Source organism: Bufo bufo, chromosome 5, assembly GCF_905171765.1.
Source record: "Bufo bufo chromosome 5, aBufBuf1.1, whole genome shotgun sequence".
NCBI classification, from domain to species: Eukaryota; Metazoa; Chordata; class Amphibia; order Anura; family Bufonidae; genus Bufo; species Bufo bufo.
In genome coordinates, this window is record NC_053393.1 from 283,265,751 (window position 1) to 283,285,663 (window position 19,913).

At 45.4% G+C, this 19,913-nt stretch overlaps 1 protein-coding gene across 1 annotated transcript in view; it reads left to right on the top strand.

Annotated features, from left to right (window-relative positions):
- Window positions 1-19,913, top strand: part of RECK (reversion inducing cysteine rich protein with kazal motifs) — a 1,014,637-nt gene that overhangs the window by 189,716 nt on the left and 805,008 nt on the right. Inside the window, exons 5-6 of the mRNA XM_040433615.1 lie at window positions 9,226-9,311; window positions 18,824-18,871. Coding sequence (XP_040289549.1) covers window positions 9,226-9,311; window positions 18,824-18,871 — 134 coding nt within the window. The remainder of the gene's footprint in view (window positions 1-9,225; window positions 9,312-18,823; window positions 18,872-19,913) is intronic.

The following is a 19,913-nucleotide window of genomic DNA, read 5'->3' on the forward strand; positions in this document are numbered from 1 at the left end:
GCATTAAACTGGAACCCAAAAAAAAATTAAAAATTAAACAGAAAAAGAAGGTTACTGGTATTCCGCCGCATGAAAAAAAACAAAAAACAAAAAAAAACATTTGATTTCAAGCAGCACGTTCCCACGTTTTACATGGGCATACGGCCACGCCGCAGGTCTCTTTGTCACACCATGCGCAAGCTGTCATTTCGCAGGCAACCGTCATGATCCTCCGGGTCATGCCATATGTACAACATGCATTTCACATTTCATCATACTATTTTATGTCTACCCTCCCCTTTTCAGGCAGTCAACCTATAATATATTTTGCACTACCGTGTATCCGGAGAATTTTCTTGCTACCAGGTACGTTCACCTGCGCATTTACAAAGGTTTTCTTACATTTAGGATGGTCCCGTTAGGGTCAGCGTGCTGGCTTTAGGGGCACCATCATCCCACTAGGTTACCCCCTTCTTGGCTTCGCCATCAGTTAGTGGTCCCGCGAGGCCGACACCCCGCCTCAAACATGCAGAGGCAACCGCCCACCGCGCCACCTCGTTAGTAAGCCGCCTCGCGTGTTGCATAGAGAGGGCCTCACCTGTCACTCCCTTCCCCTAGTCCTGTCTTACAGTCACCGAGAGGCCAACGCTCCTGCCACTACCACAAGTGGCCTCATTAACCCCTCGCGCCAAATCATAGATAGAGCCTCTCAAGCCGCTTGGCAATTAGCAGGGCCTCATCTGTCACCATGCAAGTATAATTTTTTCTCCGTCCGGCCTAGCTAGCTTGCCAGCACGATCCTGTGTTTCTCCAAGCTAATCAACTGTTTTGTTTTACTATGTCTCTGGAAGGGATAGAGAACTTCTCCCTACCTGGCACCCCTGCTAGATCCGTCACTGCTACCCAGGGAGACGATCTAGCCAGTCCAGCAACCATCAGATCCTGGACAATCCCGCGCATAACGACGGAGTTAAGGTGACGGCATGTTCCCTTCCCCGCCACGGCAGGGAAAGCAGAGCTTTTCCGGCTGCTGCGCACACCAACCGATAACAGGGAGGCAGGGGAAGGACCTAGCCAGTCCAGCACAGGGGATATACATGCCATGCTGTCCTCTCTAATGACATCCATGTCTAAAGTCAACGCCAGGTTGGAGAGGCTTGAATCGGTCACCACGACCCTCTCCTTGGCAGGGCCACCACCGGCAGCGTCACCGGCGCCGCCCGGATTGCCAGTGATCACGCTGACCGTTAGCCTGAAGGACCAAGAAGTCAGCCCGGCGCACATAATACCGGAGGAGGAACCTGGGGTACCCATCGCCACCAAGAAGACAGAAGGGCCAGACACGGTCATCACCTTTCCTGGGTACCCAGTTGGATTCAGCCTCAAGGCAAGCCAGTTTGCCATCTGGGAAGATCCAGGACATTCTCACCCACATAGACAACTACCTTCAACTCGGCACCGGCAACCGCAAAGAACTGCAGTCCCCGCTGGACTCCCTGAACTTTGCCATGCTCATCATACCTCAGGGTCGCTCATTTATATCACGGCTCCTGCACCTCTCCCCTTTTTCCTACACGACTCGCACAGGTTGTCCCTGGATGCCCACGCTGCGGCAGATCTGGGCATGTGGGGGAGATTTCTGTCCACCTGGAATGGCGGGAGCTTGTTTCTCCCTCAGCTGTCGGACTCTTCCCCCTCTATCTGGTCAGATGCGGCATCTACCACAGGCTTCGCTGCCATTTTGGGAACGATTGGCTGTGGGACAGCTGGCCTCCTGCGGTCCGGGGTTGGAGGGATTCTCCACTGCCTCAGCGCTTTCGAGATCTACCCCATCGTGGCGGCTGCCGTGGCGTGGGGTCATTCATGGGCAAACATGTCGGTCCGGTGCTATGCAGACAACCAGGCGACCTGCCAGATCATCAACAAAGATCGTTCCAAGTCCCTCACAATCGTGAGGTTTCTGCGGAGACTTACTTGGTTGGCCGCTTGCAATAATTTCTTCTTACATTGTTCCCATGTCCCGGGGGTGTGCAATACGGCAGCTGACAATCTGTCTCGCTTCTAAATTCAGGCATTTCATCAAGCTCTCCCATCAGCGTCACCCACGGCCTCCATCACTCCATCATTTCAACAGCTCATTCTGGATTAGAAGGCATCATGCGGCATAGCCAGTCTTTGTCCCGCTTAGCACTGTCAGACAATACACATAGAACATACGACAGAGCGTTCACACTATTCAACAGGTTCCTGTTGGAACAGAACATCACGCCCCCTTTTGTCATGACGTCTCTTCCGGAGTTTGCTTCTTTTTGCCACCTCAAACTCAAAATGTCATACAACACCATCAAACTATATCTCACTGGCATTCAACATCATATGCTAATCATACACCCCAATAACATCAGCTTCATGTCCTCGCACCAGATCAAAACCATACTCAGAGGTATTCAGAAAATGGAACCCGCTCGTCCAGCCCAGAGGCTACCCATAAACAATCATATCTTCAAAGCATTATCCGACTTGCTGGACGCCACGCCTCTTGAAACTGATACCAACTCCATCATCAAAACGGCAATTTACTTGGCCTTCTACGGATTCCTGAGACCCGGGAAATTCACTACAACTTCCACGACCCAAACCTCACCTTGTCTTCTTGTCTCCCACTTGTCGATACACATGGATCACTACATCCTGTCCTTACCTCACTCCAAGAATAGTCAGCACTTACCCGTCAACATTTCATATTACCCCATGCACAACAGATGGTGTCCAGTCAGGGTTCTGGATGCTTACTATCAGCGTCACAAGTTTCTACCCTCTCAACCGCTACTTCAACTACATGGTTCGGTACTCACCACCACCACCTTCATGACCCATGTCAGGTCATCCCTCACACAACTAGGCCTCAACGCAGCCAACTACTCAGGGCACTCCTTTCGCATTGGAGCCACGTCCACGGCCTCCAGTGCCAACATCCTCACTCATGTCATCAGGAAATTGGGGCGCTGGAAGTCATCCGCTTACGCGCAATACATTCCCAATCCAACACAAGAGTTAAGAGTGGCTTTCCAACACATGTCGGGTTGAGCTATTGATATATCAATTGGCTACAATAAACTGGTTTATTTCCATTTTTGCCCTCTTCTTTCTCAGGCCTACCTCATCCTCGGTTTCGGCACACCACAACCGACTGCACTCATTCCCTGCTTTCCCAGGGCTCTTCACTGTACTACCGTAAGCGCCTCACACAAGTATTAAGGCAATTTGCCTGGATTTGTGGGAGGGGCTGAGGTCCACCTCCAGCCTATTTAGGGCACTCCCTTACCTGGCTCCTGCATCATTTGTAGTCTGAGCTTTTGACCCTCCCACCACTCCACTCATTTACAACTCATTTCTTCCATATCTTTTCCTTGGGTAGGCCCTCTTCTTTCTCAGGCCTACCTCATCCTCTGTTTCGGCACACCACAACCGACTGCACTCATTCCCTGCTTTCCCAGGGCTCTTTACTGTACTACCGTAAGCGCCTCACACAATTCAGGTTATAGATCCATTTACTTTCAGTCTGTTACATACTTTTGATGTAATCTCCCCTCTTTTATCAGGGATTACTTTCTCAATCCCTGCAAATGTAGATCCCTTGAAATTGCCATATGTTTTTTTTTTTTTTATGTCGAGAAAGGGGGTGACCCATTAATTGCTTTTTAATGTTCCCCGCGTTCTCTCCGTCCCGTAAATCCCGCGCCTGCGCCATCTCATTTCGTATTCGGCCCAGGCGCAGTGAGTGAAGGACGCACTCCTGATGACGGCTTCCTCACTGCGCCTGCGCCGAAGGAAGGAAGCCGGCCGCAGGAACGCGTCCTTCACTCACTGCACCTGTGCCGAATAATAAACGGGACGGCACAGGCGCAGGATTTACGGGACACCGAGGAGAACTCGAAAGTCAATCAACTGGACCTGGGCGTGCCAAAGGCTGCGTAGACTGAGCTTCTAGGTGCTGAAACAACACCCTAATAGAACCTAGAGGCTCATTAGCATATTTAAAAAGTCTTTATTTTAAGAGAACGGCGTCAGGCAAGGAGTTATAAAGCATACTGTTATGTACTGCTGACATTAGCACATCGCTACTGTCAGTCAGCTACATAACGTTATTTCTCATGACAGAAATCCTTTAAGTTCAATAATAAAATCCGTATAATAATACGTTTCACCTCCTTCCCAGATAAAAATGTAATCGATAAAACGTTTCCAGAGGACCAGGTTCATGCAGATGTTTTTTTTTACTTGATACCAAAATCTGGTTGTGTACTGAGCATCTCACTATCTATAATCAGTTTGACAATTCCAGTCGAGCCAACTTCCAATATTATAGCCTCTTCTAGAAGTTAGCAGTGTACCCTCCTCACTGCCTCATCTCCAACATCGATCAGAGACCACGGGAAACCACTTTGGAAGAAGAGCTGGCACTCTATACTAACAGGCTACAATTTTATAACAAGTTTCTTGACATTAAGTGGAGAGCAATGCTTTATGTGACAAGAGAAATCATTTATTCCATTGAGAAGGAGTAAGATGGATACTCAAGTCACGTTCCCAGGCCTGACAGAAGTGTGTGTGTTTAAAGGAGCAGTGTTGCAAAAGCAATTTGTATATATAGACTAAAAGTGCTAGAGTTGATGGTATTCAAATTAATGTTGTGCTGAGGGTTCGGTGTCGCCCAACAATAAAAGCAGGGGTTTCATAGAAGATCCTGGGTGGACTTGGCAGAACCAAGTGGATGCACTTTTGTGCCTTGAAGAAAAGAAGAGGAGTTTGCAGGGGGAAACCATGGATTGTCGTAATTGGGGTGAGGTGACCCTTGGGGTCAATGAGAGAAGCATGAGGGTTCCTACCAACCAGGGGAGTACAGTCAGGGAGCAAGAGGAGGCGTCTTGCATAATACACACCCAAGATTTGGAGAAATCGGTACACAGCATATCCAAAAGCCTAGCTTATGTCGTAGATAGATTATATAAATGACAATCCGGGAGACCAACCCCACCCACCTCCTTAAAAAGAGGCAAGATTTCCCACCTGACTTGGATTGCCAGGGGACCAGACAAATCTCATGAAGCAATGGCGCATCTGGATCCAGAAAGCTGTGGGATGTGGAGGGGGGTGGTCTGTAGGAGGTAAAGTAGTTTTGGCAAAAGATTCATCTTTAATTTGCTTATTCTGTCAAACCAGGAGAAGTCCCTACGATGCCAGGACTTCAAATCCTCCTGAAACAGTTGAAGTGTGGTAAAATTAAGCCTAAATAATTGGGACAAGTCAGAGCTAATGTTGATGCCCAAATAAGTAATCCCTTTCACTGGCCTGGCGAAGGGGAAAGGGGCTTTGAGCAAGCAGATCATCAAGGACCCAGGCAGGGAGACATAAAGCTTCATATTTGGTTATGTTGATCTTAAAATTGGTCCATTCCCCGAAGCGAGAGATTTCAGGCTTCAAGGATGGCAGAGAAATGCGGGATTGGTTACATACAGTATAGCAAAATGTCACCCGCAAAAGCTGCACACACTTGTATTCGTGACCTCCAATGTGTGTTCTAGAGATAACCAGGTTATTACGAATGGAACCCACGCAAAGGGCTGTTCATCAGGCTGTTATTTCTTCAAGTGGAAAAAGTTTGTAAAAACTGCATTCTCTCCCTCCATCCATCCATAATTCACTTATACCGTACTTGTGACGTGCATCTAACAATGCAAGCGGCTGGTTTATCTCTTAAAACAGAATAAGTGTTTTCTTCACTAGCGTTGCCTCCTGGACACTACCCTTGTGCAGCCGTAAGCTACATACAGGACAACCAGCCACTGTCCACTATTTAACCCCTTCACTATTGAGCCACTTTTCACCTTAAATCCAAGGCCGATTTTTGCAAATCTGACGTGTCCGTTTATCTGGCAAGAAAATTTAGACCAGAACCTTCAGAATCACAGGTGCATATCCATGAAGCAAACATAATAACAAAAAACAAAATGGCTGCACACCGTTATATATACAAACAATAGTGGTAATAACTTTGGAACGCTTTTACTTATCCAAGCTATTTTGTTTTCTCGTCACTAGAGTTGAGCGGACACCTGGATGTTCGGGTTCGACGGGTTCGGCCGAACGTCACAAAAAAGTTTGAGTTCGGGACCCAAACTTGACCCGAACTTGAACCCGAACCCTATTGAAGTCAATGGGGACCTGAACTTTTGAGCACTAAAATGGCTGTAAAAATGTCATGGAAAGGGCTAGAGGGCTGCAAATGCGGACAAGAATAGGCATTTCTATAGTGGGTGCCGGCCGGGTGTGTTGCGGATCCGCAATTTGCGGGTCCGCAACACACCACGGACGTGTGAATGGACCCTAAGACAACTATTTTTCGTTTGATAACACTTTTTATTTAAAGTTGGTTGGAGTGGCTATGGAGCGAAATTTGCCCACAGCTTCTCAAATTTGTGCATGTCATTTTGGGGGAGTAATTTTATTAACACCAAAGAGCATAATTTTGATTGATAATTTGGGAAGGAGAAATGGGGATTTAGCACAGTGTATCATTTTATACTAATGAAAATTACTGTAATTTGAGATTCACTGGGAAAATGGGTATAATTCTGTTAACTTTTTAGATTTATTTGTAAATAATAGGATTATCATGGGTAATTGATTATGACTATTTGCTTTTATTACTGCTATCCATCTGTGTGTTACCTTTTATCAAGGCTTAGCCCTGGCATATTGGCTTTTATATTTGTATGACAGTTTTGAATTGCACTATTTTTCCCTGGGGTCTCGGGGTTCAGATACTCACAATTGGTTAGCAGCTAGACACCATTGTGTCTTTCTATCCCTACAGGATCAGATTCAAGCCTTTGGTGTATGTCATATTTGTAATGTTACTGTGACTTATATCTGGTGGGTACTTTTTTACTGGGAGCCTCTAGCCCGTCTTTGTAGACAGGGGTTCGGGTGGATTTTGTCATCTTCCCCCATTGTTTGTTTTCACCTTAATATGTACTAATATATGTTCAATAAACTTTTGTACTATATTTTATATATTATATCTCATGTGTATTTGTATGGGACTATTGGTTGGTTCAACTGTTGGTGCTTTTTTATCAAAACTAAAACAGGTTTTTAAGCTTACAAGATCATATATATTGACACTACTAGTTGGTTACAGAATGTTCTTAGGGGACGGTTTCAAAGAATTTGTAGAAATTGTACTGGAGACACAAAATATTATACCCAAAATGAGGTCATAAAAAAGATTTTTGGATAGAAAATTGTATCTAAGCAGTTGCTGGTAGGTGTATAAATGATAGTAAGATCATTAAAGAGACTGAAAGTAAAGAATATACCGGTAGATATAAATTAGCTTTTTGTACCCAATATAATAATATATTTTTAAGAAAAGATGGTCTATCCTGAAAGGAGATTTTGGGAGCTCTTCTACCTACAAATCCACCTTTTATATATTTGAGAGCACCTAATTTTAAAGCTAAAATAGTGAGAAGTTGTTTACCTAATGGGGAGATAGTGCTACAGGTCAGTTTAGTTGGGGTGGTTTTTATAAGGGATGAGAAAACTACAGCCACAATAATTGAGAGATGAGCAATAAAAATCAGTTTCATGTTTTAGGCATTTTCAGTTGTGATAATATGAGGGTTGCCTACATGCTGGAGTGCCGATGTGGCTTTCAGTATGTAGGATGTACCTTATGCAAACATAACACCCCTATTCAAGAACATATTGTTTAAGAAACAGCACCACTGTTTACCTGCCAGTTTTAAATTCCAAGGGTTACAGTTAGCATACAAAAAAAGTGATGGGGCATTCAGTTATGGCTATTAATGAGTGAAAAGTATACTGGATTTATTCATTGGGAACCTTGCATCTGAAAGGTCTCAAATGTTGATTTTCATATTAGATCATGTCTAATGTAAGCTTAATGTGCATAAAAAAGAATCTTTGTGAACAGGAGCTATTATAGTTTTCTGTTGGTTAACACTCCTTGTAATATGATTGACGTCAGCAAGGGATTAATCCCTGGGTATTCTTCATGATGTGTTTGCTACTTTTTACATTTTGAAAAAATAGTCACAAGTGGCGTTTACACCGCCCTCTACACTTATCCAAAAGGGGCCTCCGACACAAATTTATCTTCTTTTATGCCACTTTTCTGGCACAAATGAAGACAGAAATCTACGGCAGCTCAAAGCTCATCTTGACAAATCTCCCAAGATATGACTTTCATCTACTGCTCTTTCATCAAAGGGAGCTGAGTATTTGGTCTGGATTAATGGTGTCCCCAATATTGAGAAATACTGGCAAATTCTTATCAGTCATGCAGTACCATCAGGGAGGCATCTTATTGGCTCCAAATTAATTCTGCAGCAGAACAGCGACCCCAAACATAAAGCCAATGTCGGTAGGAACTATCTCTAGCATAAAAAAAACAAGGAGTCATGGAATTGCGTGATATGGCCCCCAAAGAGCACTGATCTCAACATCATTGAGTCTGTCTGAGATTACAAGAAAAGACAAAAGGATTTTAGGTTAGTTTTCCTAGATGCTTAGAACAATCTCCCTGTGGAGTTCCTTTAAAAACTCTGTGCAAGAATTGATGCTATTTTGAAGGAAAAAGCTAGTCACACCAAATATTGATTTGATTTAATTTCTCTTTTTGTTTGTTCATTTTGTATTTTGTTCATTGATAAACTATTAACAATTTTTTAACACATTCTTACTTTGCAGCATTTTTACACATCTGCCTAAAACTTTTGCACAGTACTGATCTATAATTTTGCTATAAATTCTCCACTCCAAAACATAAGTCAATTCCTTATCAGTGAATGCATTGGCTTCTTTTTACGATCACACCTTGTGCATGTTATGATATTCTGACCACATATTGGTTGCTCAGTTGTTAATTTACATTTGGATAAAGCATGTACATTGAAAGTTTAAAGGTGGAATGTGACTGCACTTTCCATAAGGATCAAGTATTTGCTAAGCGAGTTTGCATATAACTGCAAGTGACTCTTCAGATAGAGTTATTAATTTTTTGATTTTTTTTTGGAACGTGAAACTTTTTTTATAAATTATTTATAAATTGTTATAATCATTGCAATATAACACTGTCTATAGCTGAAATGCAGCAACTAAAATAATATTTGAAATTGTATTATTCCCTTTATTTATTGCCAATATTTCCATTAAAAGGTGCCTCTAAGAAGTCAGATGGTTGGGTTGGCCTTGGATGCTGTGAACTGGGAATTGCCGCAGAGTGCCGACGTACCTGCAAACAGGTCAGATGGCTCCCTTATATTTTTCCTTATTCATATCAGGATGAAACATAGTAGTTTTGGTGTAGAATACTTCTGCTCTGTTTTGAACAGCATAAGATTAGGCAATCCATATAGTTAAGACTCAACAAACAATCAATGGAAACCCGCACTGCCTCATTAAGTTGAAGAAAAGTGTAATACTATTGCACTGAATAACACTCATGTGAGTGTGTCGCTGCTGGTCTATAAAAGGGATACATTTCCTAAACCCTAAACAAATGAATCAATAAAACCAAAGTAATAAATAGACCGCGCTGGCTGAACAGTGTCAAGTGGTGGATCTCATAGTTAGCGCCACCATCAAGGAAATGATGTCCCCAACTACGTGTACACCGCTGTTTAGCTGGAACCTCGTCCAATGCCAATCCAAACTAATCAACCTGATGAATGATCAGCTTACATATATATTCTGCAAGAGATGGTGACTTGCCTGTAGCAGAACTGGCATGCGGGGTCCTCACTGTACTTCTTGGTAATACTGCTGGAGAGTTGCTGCGATGTTTAAATCTTCAGGTTTCCTCTACAAGCAAGCGCGGTCCCAGCAGTTGACTCGTGCGCGCGAGGGAAGCCCTAGCTGGTGATCCAGGAGAGCGATACTTCCGTGTGATGTCACACTAAGGATGGATGCCTTCTCGGGCTTCATTAGTTTGGATTGGCATTGGACGAGGTTCCAGCTAAACAGTGGTGTACAGGTAGTTGGGGACATCATTTCCTTGATGTGGCGCTAACTACGAGATCCACCACTTGTACAGTGTTCATTTTAGGACATGGTCAGATATCATAGTCAAGTATCAAAATAATGCCAATGTGACACCTGACCCTGATACCTGACTCTGACACATGACACCTGACTCTGACACCTGAGTTTGACTTATGCTCTTCATAGGTCAGTGTCAAAGTGAGAATGAGTTACAGATATATATTATGTATTTGTATGCTAAATCACACAACCAAAGTATGTCTATTGCTGAGCTTATAGCTGTGCCTAAAATGCTGTAAGCTAACACATCACAGTGTTATGAGCGCATAGCTGATAGCTCAGTGGTAAGGAAGGGAACAAAGGATTTTAGGTTTACTGTGGTTTTGAATACTACATCACATAGATGAACAAAAAGCCCAAGCTCATACAAGGCAAGCTGGTAGCTCAGTGGTAATGCTGTTGCCCCATGTCCAGGCTGTCTGAGTTCAAAGCCCCTTTCAGCCTCAAAAAATATTTACATTTTATTATGCCCTAGATAAGAGGCAAATTTAAATGATGTGTGACGCTGATGTGTGACGATGATATATCACGTCCTTCATTTGTTAGTGTCGCAAGGGATTTTATGTTTACTGTGTTTTTTGCTATACTACATCTCATAGATCAAAAAAATCACCACCTTTGGTGTCTAGAGCTATAGCTCAGTGGTAAGACACTTGCTTTGCATGCAGTGTTCATGGGTTCAAAACCTCATATAGGCTATTAATAAAATTTATATTTTATATTTTATTGAGCTCTAGATCAGAGTCAAATTCAAGTGGTGTGTGATGTAAGTAGTCCTTTTTTTATTTTATTAAGAGTACATGGGCAGCACTATAGTAAAGGGGCCCTGTATACAGAGCTGTATCCTGGATTTTACATATCTACTGTATATATGTGTATTATACACACAGTGTGCTATAGCTTCACCACACTAAGATCTGCTCAGAAAGCTGATATACATATTACTGGTTTATCCACAGACACGATATATGATCATACAGATCGCAGTACTATGTGCTAGCTTCTAAGTATAGAAAAACCATGTGGTAATGTTATAGCTTGGAGGTTACATTAATGGCTTTGCAGGTTGAAGTCCCCAGAAAGACATATGTTTTTTTCTTTAATAGCATATACTATAATAAATAATATGTCATTAACCCATAGGATACCAGCGCTGTACATGTATGTCGCTGGAAACACGGTCACAAATCCCAGCACCATACAGGTACTCCCGCCCGATCAGCTGCAGGGGTCCGGCAGGCACTAATAGTTGGACCCCTGCTGTATGCACCGGCATCGGTGAAAACACTGATGCCTGCTCATTAACCCTTGCACTGCCACGGTCAGCGCTGACGGCTGCATGTGTGGTATCCCCGTGATGCTGTGACGTCAGCCTGCCGTCTAGCCCTGTCAGTCAGTGGGGGAGGGGTGTGGGTGCAGAGCACAGGGGGTGTTATAGAGCATTGCTCAGAATATTCAGCCCCGCCTCTGAGTGCTCGAATTCTTTATTTGCATATGAATCTCTGCATATCTCTGCAGCTATTTATCATACATAATCAGCATAATGAGCCCTACCAGGCGGTATGTATGGTCTAATGGGGTTGATTCTGGTGACAGAGCCTCTTTAAGTTCTTATGGACACAGGGCGTACCTGTTTATTTCCGATCACCGCTGTGCGGCGGGCAGTGTTAGGAACGGTACGCCTGCTGAAATCATTCAGAAGGCACCCTGTGACAATGCCGAGGGGGGGTCCTGTGACCCCCCCCCCCTCCATACCGGCGATTGCTGCTAACCGCAGGTCAATTCAGACCTGCGGTTTGCAGCATTTCCAGGTTATTCAGGTCTCCGGTGACCCGGAATAGGAGGGTGATCAGTGGTGTAATATACACCACCAATCACCCTCCGCAGATCCTGTGAGGTGGCGGTGACGGAGGATGAGGGTGAGGATCGGCTGTGATTGGCTGCAGGGACTGACCTGGAGATAACGTCCTGGAGCTCCACTCTCCCCGCCCACAGACTTCTGTGTGAGTAAGGAGAGAGGAGCCCTGTGTTGGTCCATCTGCATCCCACACGATCCGCCGCCATCCGTGGCCCCTGAGACCCCATAAAGTGCCATCTGGCATATAAACATTTAGGGAGAGCTTTAGGTTAGGCAGGGGTAGTGAAAAAAAAAAAGTTATTTTTTGTGTGCAGCACCCGGATCTGAGGGTGTCTGGGGTCCCCAGAAACTTGTGCGACCCCCGTTTCCCCAGGGGTGCTGCAGCTTGCCCCCCCCCCCACATATTTTGGGGAGCAAGCGCATTTTTTTTTCTTTTTGTAGGTGCGCTGACTGTGGCCGGCACTCTTAGCTGTAAAAGAGCGCCTGGCCACTGTTAGCGCATCGCCCACCCCACCGCTGATCAGCGAGTTTTTGGGCTGTGAGCAATTTTTCGGGGATTCTGTTAGGTTAGGGTGGGTTAGGGTAGGGTATACATAAAAACACACCGCCCCCCACACACACACTAAATAAAGTTTTACACACACACGCACTCCCCTTTAGCGTTCTAAGTTGGCCCGCCGGATGTTCTCGGCCGAGGAGGCATATGCCCAGCTGCTCTCCGACTCCGAGAGCCCCAGTGAGGACGAGGATGACCCCACTTTCCTGTTGTCATCCTCGTTCTCCTCATCATCTAGTGATGATGATGAGCCCCAAGGCGACGGAGACGCCGCCAGGCGGAGCCAGGAGCCCCCCATGCCAGGAACCCTGTGGCCCACACTAGTATGAGCAGCCCTGGGGCTCGTACTAGTTTTCCGGCCCACCAGGCAAATTCACCTGATCCCTCTACCAGTGAACTTGGCTGGAGTACCCCAGAGGATTTTGAGCCCTTGATTCCTGACTTTGTTGGCCAACCAGGAATCCAGACACAGTGGGCTTCACTGAATATGAAATTTTTTGGTTTTTTTCAGTGAACAATTTGTGAATCTGATGGTGGAGCAAACGAACTTGTTCACCCAACAGTTTATAGCCCAATTTCTCCCGAGTCAGAAAATACCAGGACAACCAAAATCGCAATGGCGCTCCTTCTCTTCTGAGCCATGTAGTTCGCCCGCAGAGCACTTTACGTCCACATATGGGGTATGTCCTTACTCGGGAGAAATTGGGCTACGAATTTTGCGGCGCGTTTTCTCCTATTACCCCTTGTAAAAATGAAATAAAAGGGGCTACAAGAACATGTTAGTGTAAAAAAAGGAGATTTTGAATTTTCTTCTCCACTTTGCAGCTATTCCTGTGAAGACTGTGGAGAAATAAATTAAAATGGGGGAAGGGCAGGGGCGGACTGAGAACCCTCAGGGCCCCCGGGCAAAATAAATCAAGGGCCCCCTTATAGGCCCCACCCATGTTCTGCTGCAAGCCCCACCCTCGTCCCGCCTCCAGCCACACCCTACACAATCTTTAATAAGATTTCAAAGTTAAAGTGACACAAAAGGCACCCAGACCACTTCAGCTCATTGAAGTGGTCTGGGTACAGTGTCCCTTTTGCAAATAGAGCTGCAATGTTCTAGAGAAACTGCATTGTTTACGTTCCAGCAATAAGTCAGCCTCTAGTGGCTGGCAGCCACCTGAGGGCTTCCTGGAGTAAAACAGACCTTTGGTCTGGTATCTGACGCTGGACGTCCTCACACCCTGCATGATGACATCCAGGGTCAGATTTTTCCCCATAGGAAAGCATTGATTCAATGCTTTCGTATGGGGTGATCTAATCTCAGCGTCCATTAGTGAGCCTCTGTTAGAAACAGTCCCCTCCACCTTGTACTTGTTCCACTGATCTGCTACTTGCTGGCTACGTGGGCATGAGTTCAGTCACTTCGGCGCGTAATCCCGCGAGACCCGTGACCTACAGCGGTGGGTCTCGCGGGATCACGCGCTGCAGGACGGGATAGCGCACCGAAGTGACTGAACTCATGCCCGCGCAGCCCACAAGTAGCTGAACAATTACAAGAGGGGTGGGGAATAGCCAAATTAAAAAAATATTTTTAACCAAAAGGTGTGCTTTTGGTGGGTTTTGAACTAATGGTGGTCTGTGGATGGCACTGTTATGGGGGCTCTGTGGATAGCACTGTTGTGGGGGCTCTGTGGATGGCACTGTTGTGGGGGCTCTGTGGATGGCACTGTGGGTGACACATATATAGCACCTTATGCTATATATGTGTCATCCACAGATACCCCCATAACAGTGTCCTGTGAGTGAATGACCCGCAATACAGGGTCTGGGGGCCGGCATCTGTTGTTGTAATGGCAGCGGGGCCCGGTGCAGTCACTGTATTCTATCGCACCGGGCCCCGCTCACTGTAATACTAATTTTCATATGTGAACAAGAACAAGAGAAATCCTCTGCGATCCTCTCCCTCTCTGTACTCACAAACTCAGTAGCAGGCAGGCCGGGCGGCAGCGCAACTCACTGACGTCACACGCCTGCTCCTCCCACTTTATGAATGAAGCAGGCGGAGCAGGCGCGTGACGTCAGTGAGTTACGCTGCCACCCGGCCTGCCTGCTACTGAGTTTGTGAGTACAGAGAGGGAGAGGATCGCAGAGGATTTCTCTTGTTCTTGTTCACATTTGAAAATTTGTATTACAGTGAGCGGGGCCCGGTGCGATAGAATACAATGACTGCACCGGGCCCCGCTGCCATTACCACCATTACCAGGCCAGCATAACATTCGGAATCGGGGCGCTGGGCATAACACATTATGCTATTCTGCGGCAAGCCCCCATCCCGGCCGGGCCCTCGGACCATGTCCAAAGTGCCCGACCGGTCAGTCCGCCCCTGGGGAAGGGGATTATAAATTTAGTACTCCATGGAAGTGTGGTACTCCCTGAAGCAACCGTCAATATAGAGGCCCGGATGATCGGGGCACGTGTCACACTGAGTGGTGGTGTCCTTCCGTTACCCCCTCCTGTTACACACGCTGCATTTTTACGATCCGGGCGCCTCCAATTCCCGAGGTACTCCGGCCTGCTCTTTCTCGGTCAGAAAAGATCAGGTCCTTGAGGACTGCCTCATAGAACTGAAGGAATTTCCCTGTGTTGCCAGCGCTCCGTGACAGCACAAAAGAGTTGTACAAGGCAACCTGCACCAAGTAGACCGCAACTTCTTTGTACCATGCTCGGGTTTTGTGCATGGCGTTTAGGGTTGCCACCTTTTCTTCAAGCCAAACCCAAACAGAAGGGAGGGAGGGCCCCCTTCCAGGCCCCACCCATGCCCCACCTCCAACCACACCCATGTCCCACCTCCAGCCACACCCATGTCCTGCCTCCACCCCTGGTCGCTGTCGCACCATGATCGTTGATCGTTACACCCCTAATTCCCGTCACTACAGAAATACAGCGCCTCATACCTCTTACATCCAGTGACGTCTCCTTTGATGTAGATGTTCTCTTTCCTAATCTTCTCCTTTCAGACCTTCAGACCAGACACCATTTTTCAGCCATTTCTCGTCTCTGCAGTTTGACAATAAAAATCTTAGTTTACTACTTTTCCATCATTCTCCCATCTTCTGGACAAATCATCCTACTACCCCCAATACTGTGCCGCTGTGCTCCACAATACTATACTGCAGAAACAGATAAACCCCCTGATAATAGTAGTACCACACAGAGCCCCCCATATAAAATACCCCTTCTTTGTGGCCTCAGTAGAAGCCCCCAAATAATGTGCCAGTAAGAAGTGCCCCCCATAGATGCCCCCATGTGTCAGTAAGAAGTTCCTCTTTTCTCCCGCCCAATATGTGCCAGTATAAGGTGCCTCTTCCCCCCTTCCCTTATATGTGCCAGTATCAAGTGCCTCATTTCCCCCCCAATATGTGCCAGTATAAAGTGCCTCTTCCCCCCCTTCCCTTATATGTGCCAGTATCAAGTGCCTCATTTCTCCCCCCCAATATGTGCCAGTATAAGGTGCCTCTTTCCCTCCCTTCTCCCCCCATATGTGGCAGTTTCAAGTGCCTCATTCTCCCCCCCAATATGTGCCAGTATGAGGTGCCTCTTCCCCCCCCTTCCCCCATATGTGGCAGTTTCAAGTGCCTCATCCCTCCCCCCCAATATGTGCCAGTATAAGGTGCCTCTTTCCACCCCTTCCCCCATATGTGGCAGTTTCAAGTGCCTCATTCCCCCCCAATATGTGCCAGTATAAGGTGCCTCTTTCCACCCCTTCCCCTATATGTGTTAATTTCAAGTGCCTCTTTTCTCCTCCACCCCCAAATATGTGCCAGTATAAGGTGCCTTCCTTCCCCCATATGTGCCAGTTTCAAGTGCCTCATTTCTCCTCCTCCCCAATATGTGCCAGTATAAGGTGCCTCTTTCAACCCCTTCCCCCATATGTGCCAATTTCAGGTGCCTCTCTTCTCTAAAAAAAAACAAAAAAAACTTTTACTTACCTCCAACGATGCAATGCAGTATGCTGTATGGCTCAGGCGGCGTGATGACATCATCGCGCCGCCTGCACCAGCCTCTGATAGGCTGCAGGCACAAGGTCCGCAGCCTATCAGAGGAACAGGGGAGGGAGACGCCTCTCCCTCCCCTGCCCCGCCGCAGCACAGCCATCTGTATCTCTGTCCTGAGGACGGCGATACAGATGACTATGAAGATGAGCGCTTCCACAATGGAAGCGCTCATCTCCCTGTGCCCAGCCACCGCCGCCATCATTCACAGCTGATCCTGTGCCCGGGTCTGACAAAGGCTTGTACCCAGGCACAGGATTGCAAACCCGGACTGTCCGGGTCATTCCCGTATGGGTGGCAACCCTATTCTGAGCAATGCTCTATAACACCCCCTGTGCTCTGCTCACACACCCCTCCCCCCATTGACTGACAGGGCTAGACACCAGGCTGACGTCACAGCACCACGGGGATACCGCACATGCAGCCGTCAGCGCTGACCGCGGCAGTGCAAGGGTTAATGACCGATGCCGTGTTTTCACCGATGCCGGTGCATACAGCAGGGGTCCAACTATTAGTGCCTGCCGGACCCCTGCAGCTGATCGGGTGGGAGTAGCTCCTGTGGCCGCCTGATCAGAGCGCTGTACCTGTATGGCGCTGGGATTTGTGACTGTGTTTCCAGCGACATACATGTACAGCGCTGGTATCCTATGGGTTAATGACATATTATTTATTATAGTATATGCTATTAAAGAAAAAAACATATGTCTTTCTGGGGACTTCAATCTGCAAAGCCATTAATGTAACCTCCAAGCTATAACATTACCACATGGTTTTTCTATACTTAGAAGCTATCACATAGTACTGCGATCTGTATGATCATATATTGTGTCTGTGGATGAAGCAGTAATATGTATATCAGCTTTCTGAGCAGATCTCAGTGTGGTGAAGCTATAGCACACTGTGTGTATAATACACATATATACAGTTGATATGTAAAATCCAGGATACAGCTCTGTATACAGGGCCCCTTTACTATAGTGCTGCCCATGTACTCTTAATAAAATAAAAAAAGGACTACTTACATCACACACCACTTGAATTTGACTCTGATCTAGAGCTCAATAAAATATAAAGATATTTTATGAGGTTTTGAACCCATGAACACTGCATGCAAAGCAAGTGTCTTACCACTGAGCTATAGCTCTAGACACCAAAGGTGGTGATTTTTTTGATCTATGAGATGTAGTATAGCAAAAAACACAGTAAACATAAGATCCCTTGCGACACTGACAAATCAAGGACGTGAGATATCAGCGTCACACATCAGCGTCACACATCATTTAAATTTGCCTCTTATCTAGGGCATAATAAAATGTAAATATTCTTTTGAGGCTGAAAGGGGCTTTGAACTCAGAAAGACTGAGCTACCAGCTTGCCTTGTATGAGCTTGGGCTTTTTGTTCATCTATGTGATGTAGTATTCAAAACCACAGTAAACCTAAAATCCTTTGTTCCCTTCCTTACCACTGAGCTATCAGCTATGCGCTCATAACACTGTAATGTGTTAGCTTACAGCATTTTAGGCACAGAGCTATAATCTCAGCAATAGACATACTTTGGTTGTGTGATTTAGCATACAAATACATAATATATATCTATAACTCATTCTCACTTTGACCCTGACCTATGAAGAGCATAAGTCAAACTCAGATATGAGAGTCAGGGTCAGGTGTCAGGGTCAGGTGTCAGGTATCAGGGTCAGGTGTCACATTGGCATTATTTTGATACTTGACTATGATATCTGACCATGTCCTAAAATGAACACTGTACACTTGACACTGTTCAGTCAGCGCGGTCTATTTATTACTTTGGTTTTATTAATCCATATAGTTGCACTGAGCCTTTTGTAGCACTGTATTTTATACGGAGGCATTCCGATTTTTTTTCTGCCATAATTCTCAATGAACTAAATACATGAGAATACATCCAAGTTAAATTTGGACCTTTTTGTGGCCAAAATTCTAGACATGCATATACATTTATGGAAGCTGATTAAAGGCTAATGTTGTACTTTTTTAATCATTGATGACCCAAAAAACTTTGAAGCCTTTTTTTTTTTCCAACCGATTTTTTTCCTTTGTAACCAATTGTGTTCATAACATACACAGAAACTGTAACTAAAATACAAATAATGCTGATGATTGTTAGAAGTCCTACTGTGCGTTATGTGAATAACATTCTCAAATGTTTTTTTCTTTCTCATTACATTTGTACATTTTATTATACCGATCAATCTAATTATTTATTTTGTTATACGTAGGCATCTTACACAAATGACATTTTAAAACACTGCAGGAAAGAATATGAGGTAAGACCTTAAAACTGGAACCATAACAAACTACTACAACAGTATTAATCAGAGCTCAAGTAGAGTGGCATCTCTAAACTCTTAGCATTGAGAATCCTCCAACTGTTTCTGGTCTAGAGCATTGACTAATCCGTTATATGTAAATTTTGGAATAGGTAGTCAGGAGTGTTGTGGCTGGTAAGGTAAATAACTGCATTTCTGAGATTTACTGTGTAAGGAAAGGTTCTTGGTATAGTAAGATTTGTGGATGTCTGTAGAGTTTTTTTTTTTTTTTTTGCATAAAATGTTACGTTCTATTTTAGGCAGTCATTAACTGAATGTGCCAAAAAAAATTGGATCTTGCTCCCTACTCACCACTTTTTCACACTTGAAAGTGAGCATGGCTATCTTTTGTCATACTTTGCAACGCAATTACTACTGGTGAAAATTTATGACCAAATGTATACCATATTTGGCTTTGGTGATAGAAATGGTGTTTGAATGTCTAACGTCTTGCAAGATGTACTGTATATATTACACAGCTTGTATATCCAAATGGCAACAGCACTCTTTAGACACAGTGGCTTTTAGTAGAAATCCAAAACAGTGTTACACAGCGCACAACAATTGAAGTTAAGTAAATTCATTTATCAATGCAGCTGGAAAGTGCATTATTAGCAGTAACGCTTCGGCCCTTAGTAGGACCTTTAGACCTCTTTCTCTCGGGGGCGTGTGCACCCCGTGGTCGTGCTGCGGGCCGCAATGCACGATCACAGTCCGTGGGGCAGCCACAGTGGATCTCGGACCCATTCACTTGAATGGGTCCGCGATCCGGCCGTTCCGCAGCAAGATAGGACATGTTCTATCTTTTTGTGGAATGGAAGTACGGGATGAAACCCCACGGAAGCACTCCGTAGTCCTTCCGTAGGGTTCCGTTCCATGGTTCCGTTCCGCACCATTCTACATCTCCGGATTTGCGGACCCATTGAATTGAATGGGTCCTCATCTGTGATGCGGAATGCCCACGGAACGGCACCCGTGTATTGCAGATCTGCAAATGCGG